General features: G+C 40.7%; 1 protein-coding gene across 4 annotated transcripts in view; it reads left to right on the top strand.

The window, feature by feature from the left end:
- The window catches only part of BCLAF3 (BCLAF1 and THRAP3 family member 3), a 58,492-nt gene that overhangs the window by 26,932 nt on the left and 17,495 nt on the right, over positions 1-14,065 (top strand). For all 4 annotated transcript variants that reach the window (XM_074967880.1, XM_074967890.1, XM_074967909.1 and 1 more), the window contains 2 exons: positions 2,581-2,699; positions 5,837-5,951. In XM_074967880.1, the coding sequence (XP_074823981.1) occupies positions 2,581-2,699; positions 5,837-5,951 (234 nt within the window). The remainder of the gene's footprint in view (positions 1-2,580; positions 2,700-5,836; positions 5,952-14,065) is intronic.

The raw sequence follows: 14,065 nt of genomic DNA, 5'->3' as shown, positions 1-14,065 counted from the left end.
AGGTGTTATGTATTTCCCTGCCCACTCAATAAGCAGGCAAATGTGTTCTCTGCTAACTGAAGTTTTTGAGTACTCATGCTATGCTTTGTGAACCCAAAACCATTTGAAAGCAGTTTAAATAATATTGAGTTGATGCCAGTTAATCCATGGATCCAGTGTTCCCTCTGGGGTTATAAAAGGCTCTAACCTTCTTCCCCTCCCACTAAACTAAATAGTTGTCCTGAGTACTTCTCTTTTTGTAGGCGCAAGCAGCCTCAGCACTATTTACCCCAAACCAACTGTATTGTCAATGTACTTTAATGATTATAGTTGTATTTACATATTGTTTAAAAAATGTTAGAACTAGTTAATGTGGATCCAGAAAAGCACGCAGGCTTCAAGCACTGCACTGTATTTCACACTAGGTACTTAAAGTGTTTGGGAAAAGGACACCTACTTGAGGATACTTTGGCTGGTGTTCTCTGATATCAGAACAAGATGCAAATAAGAAAAGTGGGAATAGGCCTATCGATCTGAGGCTTTGGATCATCCGATCAGAAGTACTTATAGACAAATAATTGGTTATAGCAGCCTGTTCAGAGTCCCATTGTCCTCTGTTCTCTGTTAAGAAACAACATGCTGAGAGATCAGTTTTGATGTAGCTGTTTCAAAGAAACATTCAAGAGGTAAGCCCTTGTTGCCAAGTTCAGTGCTGTATGGAGAGGCATTCCCTCAAAGGTCTAATTCCCCCAGTTCACCAGCCTGTTAACTTCTGTATGTTGAGCTAGGTTCTTAGTCGGCTTATGGCTACTCTTTTTGAATGTTGGGGAACTGTTCTCTACCTTTTCTTTCCAGAAAAGTTGTCTTCCTGGCGGCTGAGTAAAATCCAGACTTTAATGATGGACCCCTCTTGTTCAGTATTTTCCAAAGAGAAAGCAGAACATATATCTATATCTTCCACTCAAAGCTTCAAACCATGCTGAGGAAGGCTAGCTGAATAAATTAGATGTGAAAACAGACCTTTGAAAACTAAGCCAATTTGGAAGTAATCTTATTTTAGGACTTTGGTAACAAGACCAAAGGAGAAGAGATCTCTATCTAGAGATTATCCAGATGGTTAAAGTAATGTATCTGGGTGTCACAGTTACCGGGTGAACTTTGAGCCCCTTTAGTCCTTCTCAAGTACCCCCTAGGTGGCAGACCTGGCTTCTTGCACCTTACTCTGCGTGGAACCATGTACTTCAACTACTCTGGAACTGGGTCTATGGCTGTCAGTTCACCTGTTTCCTACCTGTGTTAATGTGGCAGGACCAACTTGGTTTGGCACCTGTCACCACTTTCACTCGGGTCCTGTGACCACTGAGGTAGTTAATGTGATTCCAAAACAGTTTTTTTCAAAACACAGCCCCCCGCCCCCGTTTTTTATTCATTCACTAGTGGTACAAAGCATACAGAGCAAAGGATCAACATAATAAAAATCTACATGCATATTTCTCTTTAACCCCTGATTGCAGTCTTTCACATGTTTCAGCCAGCCCATTTATCTCCATCTCTGGGTTATGAGAAGCCGACTGCCACTACTTCAGTTCCTTCATTTCTCACTCTTTGTGTCTCCTTGCTAGCCTGTCAGCTCTCACTGATTCCTGGGGCAGACCCTCTTAGCTCACGTGTACCCTCTTCCTTTTCTAGGCCCCGGGATCTTGTAATGGTTGAGTGTTCCCTTTGATATCTCTCTCCTCAGCCTTGATAAATCATATCACCAGAGTTGGGGCTGAGGAGCCTTGGAGCGCTTTCTAACAGAGGAGCCACCTTCCCAATCTGTCTCACGAATGTACCTTTCTTTGTAAGGATCCCACTTGGAATTCCACTCATAGCTTAAAGAAAAGGAGTACTTGTGGCACCTTAGAGACTAACAAATTTATTTGAGCATAAGCTTTCGTGAGCTACAGCTCACTTCATCTGATGCGTTCGGTGAGCTGTAGCTCACGAAAGCTTATGCTCAAATAAATTTGTTAGTCTCTAAGGTGCCACTAGTACTCCTTTTCTTTTTGCGAATACAGACTAACATGGCTGCTACTCTGAAACCACTCATAGCTTGGTTTATTCAGCACTTTTTTTTCTCAACTCCGTAGCTAAATAGGATGCTCATTTCAGGAGGGAAGGCCTGAGGTCTTTTAATTAAGTATTCTGCCCTCTTGCCGCTTGCTAATCTACTACAGTGCAAATTTAGAGGTAACTACATGAAGGAGAATGGCAGCCTAAGTACCAGTAACGGAGTTCTGTGAATATTTTGCCTCTTCAGCTGTACACTGACCCTTCTTCCTTGTTACTTTGAGATATTGTAATTAGTAAAACAAAGCAGAGAGGATCAGCAGATAGTTGCAGAGCTGAGTTCTTTCTAACCAAAGTCTGAACTTTGTATCCATGGGTCAATGTGCATGCCTGGTTCCTACCTGCCCTCAGATGGTTACACTTCTTTTAAATGGTTTTGCAAGCACAAGACAAGCCACAGCACCTACTGTGTGGATCAAGTAACCTGCCTTTAAATTAATTTTATATATCCAATATAATTTCAATAAAATTTCCCTTCCTATTACTTAGACTGTTGTGAGAGTTCTAGAAGATCCAAATGATCTACGTCATGATATAGAGAGGAGGAGAAAAGAGAGGCTGCAGAATGAAGATGAGAGATTGTTTCACATAGACAGTGTAATTCAAAGGTAATCTACCTTTAGTGAATACATCTGTATGCCTGAGTCTGTAGGGTCATCAGAAATTTTTGCATCTGTTTTTAAGGTTGGTCCTTGAATTTTGAGTCTCAAAATCAAATTCAATTGAAATCCACTATAAACACACCTAGACTTATTCTGAAGTACAAAGAACAGCCTTGAAAGAGAACAGTTAACTTTTAATAAAGATGAACTGCAATGTGAAAATCAAAATTAAGTTTTAAGTGTCTGATGTTCCCACTGGCCAGGCTGTGGGAAGGAGGAAGGAATTCAGTTCAAATGGATTTTTTTAACCATTTAAAAATTCCTCTTTGTTGTAAAATTCTCTTGGAATTCTCTGGTTCACTGACAGTATTCTGGAATTAATTGTTCTGTGCGACCACTGCTATTTGTGATGTCCCCATCTGGAATACCTTCAGTGAAGCCGGAAGTTCCGAGAATATTTTAGAGAGAGCTTTTTCAAAAGATTTAGTTAATTACTGCACTGAGTGCCTCCCACTGCTTGATTAGTGGGGACATTCAGCACAGAAATGTCTGCTTAACTAAATTTTACTACTTCACTTGTTAACCTTAAAAGATTAATCTGAATATATAGAGATTACTTCTTTGTACAGAAAAGAATAATTGTGGAGGAAACTGCCAAATTGTAATAAAAAAGGCTTGATTTGATGATACCTCATAACATGCAAGTGCATATTTATTTTAAATACAAAGTCTGTTACATAGTAAGTTGCAATACCTGCTGATTAGAAAATTAATTTGTGGCTTGGACTGGGTGCAGACTTCAGAAGGGGAGAAGGAACTAATTTCCTTTCTTTTGTCAGTTTGTAACATCCTCATCATGTTTCTCTCTCTTTTTTTTTTTTTTTTTTTTTTTTTTTTTTATAAATTGAGGAGAACTTTCATGGAAGATCATACAGAATATATTATGTAACTGACTATCTTGACTCACTGCTATTCAAGTCTCATCCAGTATATCTCAATGGGTGTGCTTGGAATTCATTTTATAACTATATATTTTCAAACAGTAGAGATTTACCTTTAAATGCTTTTAGGCCATACTATAAATTCTTATTTAAAAGTAGGTGCTAAGCAACTTGAGTAGCCAAATGGAAATGGTCGGTTGTATAGTCCCAAAGCTAAATCTTGACTTGTAGTGGCTGCTTCTTTTTATGGTAAATCTTTTCTTAGGTAGATGTTGACACTACTGTATTTGTGGTATACTAAATGAGAGAGGGAGGAGGGAAGGGAGAGGCATGGCCTGTTCAAGAAGGAGACCGAATGGTATAATATCAGTAAGCATTCTTTTGTGTACTGCATAATGTCTATTTTAATTTAGAACTTTAAAAATTACAAATTCTGTATGGTTTTATTTAGAGGACTTTTTAGTGGTGCTTACACTAATGAGCTATTTTCTTTCTATCAGGAGAGAATATAAAAGGCATTTTTAAAGCAGCATTCCAGGCTTTATGTGTTTGAAACTGCTAACCATAAACCCCAGTCTTATGTTTCAGGCAGTTATTTTTCAGCTTTATATTTAAACTGTATATAAGACACCAATGTACAATTGTGAAATCTGCAAAAGTTGTAGGAAAAAAATATAATTTTGTGCAGGATGTGGAGAAGAAATGTAGTTTTTCTTCTTGCGCTTTGCACCTTTGCTGCTTTTGGTGGCATATAGCGCCAAGGATTCTTCATCATTCATGCAGTGTTTCTTCATATCCTGCACTTTCATAGGTAAATAGTTTTTTAGCATAGAAGGGATAATTTGATTGTCTAATCTGACATGCATAACTTTGGTTACAACCAGATTTTTAAAATTCCACCTTCAAAATTTGTTGTCTCCTCTTAATCCAGGGTGCTAAGAGTATGTTGTATTCAGCAGTGGTTCTCAACCAGGGGCACGGGACCCACTGGAGGGCCACAAGCAGGTTTCAGGGGGTCTGCCAAAATAAACCAGAGAGCAGGGCCGGTGTTAGACTCACTGGGGTCTGGGGCTGAAGCCCGAGCCCCACTGCCCTGGGCTGAAGCTGAAGCTCGAGCAACTTAGCTTTGCGGGCCCCCTGTGGCGTGGGGCCCCAGGCACTTGCTCTGCTTGTTACCCCCTAATGCCAGCCATGGCTTTTAATCTACTGGATATGCAGAAAAAGAGTTGTGGAACAGGTGGACCGTGGAGTTTATATAGCTTGTTGGGAGTGGGGGAGGGGCTCAGAAAGAAAAATGTTGAGAAACCCTGGTATTCAGTATTTGAGTACATGACTTTCAATGGGACTTGCATTCCTAAATCACTTACCTACACTACAGCTTATGTCAGCAGAATTTATGTCGCTCAGGGGTGTGAATAAACCACCCCCGCGAGAGGCATAACTTACACCAACATAAGCGCTGGTGTGGACAGCACTGTGTTGGCGGAGAGTTTCTCCCACCGCCACAGCTTCTGCAGCTCATGAAGGTGATTTTATTATGCCGATGGGAGAGCTCTCTCCTGTCGGCATAGAGCATCTTCACCAGATGCGCTGCAGCAGTGCAGCTGCATCAGTGCTGCTGTAGTGTGTGGACATGCCCTTATATGCTTTTGAAAATCCTGTTGGTACATAAATAGACACTGGATGTCACACGGTACTGAATGTGGTATGAGGAATAGAGCTTGTGATCTTTAGCTCCAAAAGTGCAGACTTCTTCCATTTGAACTAATAGAACTCTCCATTTTATAAGAACGCTAAGACATAGAGCTATGTTGGACAGCCACACTAGGCTGAGACAAGTTCAAGCTGTAAAATAATTAAAAGAAGATCTAACATATTCCAGCCAGCAGAGGGCAGGGATGGCCAAGCACATGCATCACTGAATCATTTGTACAAAGATTTTCAGTTGCAGAATGAGGATTTAAAGAAGGCACAGAGAATCACTAGCTTGTCTGTTTATTATCTGTGTACCAGTATGCAATGATGATTTCATTTAACTTTGGTTTCGACAGTGAAAATGGACCACTAGCAATTTGTCAATTAATGTGCCAGTTTAACATATTTTTGTAATACTTGTACGTAATTTAAACTTTTCAAATAGCTTAATTTTGAAATATTGCTGGCTTAGTTTTCATTCTTTTTTTATTTTCTGTATCCAATCAGGAATGAGCACAACGGTAGCTTTTCAAAATTACAGATCTCTCAAATTGATGGATTCCAAAAACCTATAAGATTCCTGAAACCACCTTTCAGGAAATTTATTAGGAAACCTCCCATGGTAAGTTGAAGTGAAATAGATTCCTTTTTTTGTCTGTCTTTTTTATTTCCTTTATACCGTCATATTTAAAATTTTGCTGTGTTGGCTGGGCTGACGTGACTTAAGTCTCTTGATCCCTTGTCTTGTAACAAATCATCTTTTGAAACTTAGCATCATAAGATTTATTTGTGTTAAATTACATCTAAATAGTACTAAAGTTTACTGGTCATGGGTAAACTCTGCTGCATCTGAACTTTTTCAAATGTTACAACTGTTACATAGTATAGAAAAAGGTATTGGCTTGCATGAATCATGACATTCTGATTTAAAATCTTGATTCTTTTGCTTCTTATGTGCCTATGTACCACTCCTAAACTTATACTGGCTTTTTATTTCTCTGGCATGGACATGGTTATTGGGAATCAGAACTCTGTGTGATTTAGAGTTGGAACTATTTACAGTGGAGTCAGAACATTTTCAGGATAGTCAGGAAATGGGGAGATCAGTTTCTAACACAGGATAATCAGCGCAGGTCAGTGTAATTCTGGGTGCTGAATGACTTTGCAATTTCAGTAGATCATGGGGAACTATTAAATTAAAACTTGGATTGATTGCAGCCTGTATTCAAGAAATTTGGTGATGCACTACATTTTCCCTTACTTCATAAAATACTCCCACCTAAAGCACAGATCAAAGGGTTTATTACTGAATGACTCATCTGAAATACAATATAATAGTTTTGGATGAAGAACACAGGGACTGATCGCGAGCCCACACACCCCAGTGGCAGACCAAAGGACAAAGTGCACATCTTGCTTAAATTAAGTACTCTCCTCTGCAAAGAGATTATCTTTTAGTTACCAGAAAGATTTTAGGACATGCATAAGAAAAAAAAATTCCGGAACTAGAAATAATTGGACATACTTAACATTCATGTAGTTAAAAAGCTCATGTTACTCTAGATTTTTAATTCACCAAATTTAGATGGGGCCTTTACTGACACCTCCATAATGAGTCTTTTTTAAATGAAATTTGTATGTTAAACTGGGCAAATGATTACTGTGGGACCAATGCTGACCTGCAATAATTAGAAATAAATGCATGTTCCCTCTGGACAATTGCTCTACAAATAAATTTAGTCTGTTTTCAAGTGTTTACTAAGAACTGGTCTGCACTGGGAACTTACATCGGTATAGCTATCTATGTCAGTCAGCATGGATTCACCAAGGGAAGGTCATGCCTGACTAATCTAATCACCTTCTGTGATGAGACTACTAGTTCTGTGGATGAAGGGAAAGCAGTGGATGTATTGTTTCTTGACTTTAGCAAAGCTTTTGACACGGTCTCCCACAGTATTCTTGTCAGCAAGTTAAAGAAGTAAGGGCTGGATGAATGCACTATAAGGTGGGTAGAAAGTTGGCTAGATTGTCGGGCTCAACGGGTAGTGATCAATGGCTCCATGTCTAGATGGCAGCCGGTATCAAGTGGAGTGCCCCAAGGGTCGGTCCTGGGGCCGGTTTTGTTCAATATCTTCATAAATGATCTGGAGGATGGTGTGGATTGCACCCTCAGCAAGTTTGCAGATGACACTAAACTGGGAGGAGAGGTAGATACGCTGGAGGGTAGGGATAGGATACAGAGGGACCTAGACAAATTGGAGGATTGGGCCAAAAGAAATCTGATGAGGTTCAACAAGGATAAGTGCAGGGTCCTGCACTTAGGACGGAAGAATCCAATGCACCGCTACAGACTAGGGACCGAATGGCTAGGCAGCAGTTCTGCGGAAAAGGACCTGGGGTGACAGTGGACGAGAAGCTGGATATGAGTCAACAGTGGGCCCTTGTTGCCAAGAAGGCCAGTGGCATTTTGGGATGTATAAGTAGGGGCGTAGCCAGCAGATCGAGGGACGTGATCGTTCCCCTCTATTGGACATTGGTGAGGCCTCATCTGGAGTACTGTGTCCAGTTTTGGGCCCCACACTACAAGAAGGATGTGGAAAAATTGGAGAGAGTCCAGCGAAGGGCAACAAAAATGATTAGGGGTCTGGAACACGTGACTTATGAGGAGAGGCTGCGGGAACTGGGGATGTTTAGTCTGCAGAAGAGAAGAATGAGGGGGGATTTGATAGCTGCTTTCAACTACCTGAGAGGTGGTTCCAAAGAGGATGGTTCTAGACTATTCTCAGTGGTAGAAGATGACAGGACAAGGAGTAATGGTCTCAAGTTGCAGTGGGGGAGGTTTAGGTTGGATATTAGGAAAAACTTTTTCACTAGGAGGGTGGTGAAACACTGGAATGCGTTACCTAGGGAGGTGGCGGAATCCCCTTCCTTAGAAGTTTTTAAGGTCAGGCTTGACAAAGCCCTGGCTGGGATGATTTAATTGGGGATTGGTCCTGCTTTGAGCAGGGGGTTGGACTAGATGACCTCCTGAGGTCCCTTCCAACCCTGATATTCTATGATTCTATGTCTCTCAGGGGTGTGAAAAATCCACACCCCTGAGTTACCCCCTGGTGTAGATCACATTAGGTATACGGAATAATTCTTCTGTCGACCTAGCTACCTCCCTCTGAGGGAGGTGGATTAACTAAACCAGTGGGAGAACTTCTCCCGTCAGCGTTAGTAATGCCTACATTGAAGCACCACAGTGATGCAGCTGTAGCTGTGCCACTATAACTATTTGGGTATTGAAATACCCTCAGATAAATAAGTGACTAAGTTAACAGAGTTGGATAAGCAAAGGCACGCTGTAAACTAGAACTAAAGCCTCAACTTCCTGAGTTTTCAAGGGACTGTTTTGGTGCATGCAGAATAAATAAAAGAAACTAGATAGGAGACATCAAATTTGTGGTCTTCCTTATTCAATGTCTTGACACATCTAGTTAATATTTTAATGTCAAACTTCCGTGGGTTCATCAAACTTTTCCTTAGTCTACCAGAAGTTTGTTTTTATTACCCACAATTAATTTCACCAACCACTGAAATGCAGTTGCTTTGGGGATGTAATATGGCAACTCTCTAACAGCTCTAACAATGCTACAGAACAGTTTAGGACAGGACATGAATAATACTTCATTCAGAACTAAAATTGAAATTATGAATTTGAAACCGTGAGAGCCTGGCTTAGCAGTTAACAGACTCAATGCAAATCAAAAGGGTGTTGGTTCAAAGTGGGAACTGAGTTAATGCATTGTGTCTACCGAGGGTGCAGTGAAAACTTTAGCCTGATATTTAACAGGAAACTGCAAACAAGAGAGTTCTTGGACAGCAGAAAAAGCCTTTGCCTTGACACAAGTTCCGGCAATGATGAGTTGCTGAGTAAGAAGCAACGTCAGCTATGAAATAACAATGCAGGGCATCCCGAAGAGGGGAGAGCCAGCCATGTGCTAGCCAGTTTGAAGACAAGTGGCGGCCAGTATGTCCCTCAGCCTGCGCTGCTTCCAGCAGCTCCCATGGGCCTGGAGCAGCGAACCGCGGCTACTGGGAGCTGAGATTGGCCGAACCTGTGGATGCGGCAGGTAAACAAACCAGCCCGGCCCTCCAGGGGCTTTCCCTGCACAAACGGAACAAGTTTGGGAACCACTGATCTAGAAGATGTCAGCAAAAATTAGAATGAGTTAGTGCTAGCCAAATGTTTTAAGAGATTAAAAGGGCTTTTAGGGACAGCACTAGAACATTTTTTACCAGTCTTTATTAGTCAGAGCTCCCAGTTGTGACAGATTGGCAGATGAGCATCCCTTTTTGCCCTTGTCTTGCCCTGGCACACTTGTGCTTCCTTTCCCATCCATCTTCTCTCTTCTGTATTGGTTTTTTTTGCCTTTTAAAAAATGTTTCTCTTCATTTTGCTCCTTCTTACTATTTCCCCACTCACTGTATGCTGCTAAGATAGCCATTCATGGGGTGTATTGTAGTGGCTGGGTGGCAGATATTCTTGTAGCTAAGCTGAGTGCCATGGGAGAAGAACTTTGCCTGATAGGCTGTAGCTTAAGCCTGATCTCTGTACAAGTGAGCATCTATCACAGAATTATAGGCTGTTGCAGGAGCAGGGAGATAAGATTGTTTTCAAGGAGCCACCTGTAGCTTTAGCTTAAGAGTAATTTTGCAGGGTGCTTTAAGGTAGATCCAGAGCCACATAGCTTTCTCAACATCTATTGCTTTTGGCCTTGATCACCCTAGAGTAGTCTGGCATCTCTTGGGTTGGAAAGTACTGCAGTAGAGAAGAGTGAAGGCAGCTATTTAAAGAACTGAATGAAAATAAAGATCCCAAAATGGCTCTAATATTAAACTCCTTTTCAAAAAGATCTGCCTTCAAGAAAACCTGAGAAGTTTACACAAATAGAAAGTGAGACAATGTTATACAAGTTATTGACAAAAAGCAAGTAAGGAAATAAAGTACATTAAATATGAATACACAAATCATCCAGTCTGCATAATATACATTCTGTGCTCTTAAGGGAATTTGTAAAACTCATGAATGACATATTTCTGAAATGTCATGAACACTGGGAATGTGCCAATCATTAGAAAAAGCAAAGGTAGTATTGGTCTTCAAAATGAAGAGTGATCCTAGCAATTAATTTACTATCAGTTCTATCTCTAATAAAATATAGAAGAAATGTTAAGAGAAATCACTAAGTATCAAGAGAAGAACAAAATCATGGGAAGTAAGCAGCGTAGAAATCTATCCACTAAAAATAATTTTTGACCGATATTCTTCATGCCTAATTTATCAAGGCACTCAAAAAGTAGGGAAAGGGAATTTGGAAGATTAATATTTGGATCTTAGTAAAGCATTAGTATCCCACAGAATCCTGCTACCAAAACAAATTCATGTGGCCTTGGATATGAATATTGTCGCATGGATTCAAAACTGGAGGCAGGACCATTTTAAAAAAAAAAGACTTTAAATAGCAGTGTGTCAGATTTGAAGAAGATGTTAATGTTGGGTCCACTCTAACCAAATATCTTCATAAATGATCTAGAACTGGGCGAATGTTAATGACACTCATAAAAAGTTGTGCTTGGTGGATGGGCAGTTGCAAATAGCCACAAGGGAAGAAGAGATAATAGGTAATAATTTGATAATGAAGTGACCTAGAGAGATTAAAAAGATTCAGCTTGGAAAAATGCATGTAGATACACAGACAGGAAATACAGATATGGGAGAGAGAAACCTGAAATGTTGAGAGTTAGGGGTTTGTGAAAAGTAAATTAAACATGATAGTCTGTTGCACTATGGGAGCAAAATAGGCCAGTATCTTTGAGCTATATAACTAGAGATCATGTTGTGGAATAATAAGTAATTTAACAAAGGTCAGAGTGGAGGGGTATTTGTGCAGGGGGCAGTGACTGTATTTTACTCCAGCTCTGCCCACAGTAATAAAATGGTTTATAGCCTGAATTTAATCTAGAAATGTAAAAGGTGCTAAAAATTTTTTAAAACAAATTAATCCTAAAATTGTGTGAAGTGTCCCATGTAATAAGAAACTAAACCTTTTAAATAAAGGTTTCAGAGTAACAGCCGTGTTAGTCTGTATTCGCAAAAAGGAAAGGAGCACTTGTGGCACCTTAGAGACTAACCAATTTATTTGAGCATGAGCTTTCGTGAGCTACAGCTCACTTCATCGGATGCATACTGTGGAAATTGCAGAAGACATTATATACACAGACACCATGAAACAATACCTCCTCCCACCCCACTCTCCTGCTGGTAATAGCTTATCTAAAGTGATCATCAAGTTGGGCCATTTCCAGCACAAATCCAGGTTTTCTCACCCTCCACCCCCCCACAGACAAACTCACTCTCCTGCTGGTAATAGCCCATCCAAAGTGACCGCTCTCTTCACAATGTGTATGATAATTAAGGTGGGCCATTTCCTGCAGAAATCCAGGTTCTCTCACCCCCTCACCCCCCTCCAAAAACCACACACACAAACTCACTCTCCTGCTGGTAATAGCCTATCCAAAGTGACCACTCTCCTTACAACCTGCATGAAAATCAAGGTGGGCCATTTCCAGCACAAATGCAGGTTTTCTCACTCCCCCCCCCCCCCCCCCAAACTCACTCTCCTGCTGGTAATAGCTCATTCAAAGTGACCACTCTCCCTACAATGTGCATTACAATCAAGGTGGGCCACTTCCAGCATAAATCCAAGTTTAACCAGAACGTCGGGGGGGGGGGGTAGGAAAAAACAAGGGGAAATAGGCTACCTTGCATAATGACTTAGCCACTCCCAGTCTCTATTTAAGCCTAAATTAATAGTATCCAATTTGCAAATGTATTCCAATTCAGCAGTTTCTCGCTGGACTCTGGATTTGAAGGGGGAGACAGGCCAGTCCTTGCCTACAGACAGCCCCCCAACCTGAAGCGAATACTCACCAGCAACCACACACCACACAACAGAACCACTAACCCAGGAACCTATCCTTGCAACAAAGCCCGTTGCCAAATGTGCCCACATATCTATTCAGGGGACACCATCACAGGGCCTAATAACATCAGCCACACTATCAGAGGCTCGTTCACCTGCACATCCACCAGTGTGATATGTGCCAGCAATGCCCCTCTGCCATGTACATTGGTCAAACTGGACAGTCTCTACGTAAAAGAATAAATGGACACAAATCAGATGTCAAGAATTATAACATTCATAAACCAGTCGGAGAACACTTCAATCTCTCTGGTCACGCAATCAGAGACATGAAGGTAGCTATCTTACAACAAAAAAACTTCAAATCCAGAGTCCAGCAAGAAACTGCTGAATTGGAATTCATTTGCAAATTGGATACTATTAATTTAGGCTTGAATAGAGACTGGGAGTGGCTAAGTCATTATGCAAGGTAGCCTATTTCCCCTTGTTTTTTCCTCCTCCCCCCCCCCCCCCCCCGACGTTCTGGTTAAACTTGGATTTGTGCTGGAAATGGCCCACCTTGATTTTCATGCAGGTTGTAAGGAGAGTGGTCACTTTGGATAGGCTATTACCAGCAGGAGAGAGAGTTTGTGTGTGTGGTTTTTGGAGGGGGGTGAGGGGGTGAGAGAACCTGGATTTCTGCAGGAAATGGCCCACCTTGATTATCATACACATTGTGAAGAGAGCGGTCACTTTGGATGGGCTATTACCAGCAGGAGAGTGAGTTTGTCTGTGCGGGGGCGGAGGGTGAGAAAACCTGGATTTGTGCTGGAAATGGCCCAACTTGATGATCACTTTAGATAAGCTATTACCAGCAGGAGAGTGGGGTGGGAGGAGGTATTGTTTCATGGTGTCTGTGTATATAATGTCTTCTGCAGTTTCCACAGTATGCATCCGATGAAGTGAGCTGTAGCTCACGAAAGCTCATGCTCAAATAAATTGATTAGGCTCTAAGGTGCCACTAGTACTCCTTTTCTTTTAAATAAATAAATCCCAAACTGCAACAGATAAATTACATCCACATTAATCTTTTTATTTGGCTCAATTTTGGTGCGAATTAAGGAATTCATCCTGGGTTCTGTGGAAGAACTATAACAGTTTAGCGTAATATCAGCAAAATCATAAAATTTAGGGGAACAAGTGGAATGAATGTCTGGCTAGTCTTTCTGTTTGGGGTGTTCAGCATGCAATCATAAGATATATTCTTTTTAAATGACAAAATGCAACCTTAACCACTCCCCTTTTAAGTGTAATTGCTTTCGTTGACGCATAACTATACAGCAAGAAGATTGTACCAGAGGGGCAGGTTTCCAAGGGCAAGCATGACTGTAGGCAAGGCTCTATAAATAACATTTTTAAAAGAATATTTAAATCAGGACAGAAATAAGTCCTTGAAGTTATTTAAAATGATATTTTAAATTAGATTGGACATCCAGTTGTTGTTATGTTGTGTGGATATTTCTGCTTAACTTTTGTGTATTCAGTATTTAAAATACTTTATGGTTAAATCATGCTTGTCTGGCTCTTAGATTAAATGGTTGGTTCAGGTGCATCGTATGCAGGCATTAAAGAAGCAACTGATATTTGAAAGATTTAAATCTGAGTGGCAGGTCATACCAGATATTCAGATCCTGCTTGACATGAAACCTGAGAGTATGTTGTGCTTCATATATAAAAATAATAAAATGATTGTCCTTGATACAATTGAAATACTACTAGAAAGTTGATG

The sequence above is a fragment of the Natator depressus genome, chromosome 1 (assembly GCF_965152275.1).
Source record: "Natator depressus isolate rNatDep1 chromosome 1, rNatDep2.hap1, whole genome shotgun sequence".
NCBI lineage: Eukaryota > Metazoa > Chordata > Testudines > Cheloniidae > Natator > Natator depressus.
Note: the sequence above shows the minus strand (reverse complement) of the source record. Positions and strands in the feature narration are given on the sequence as shown.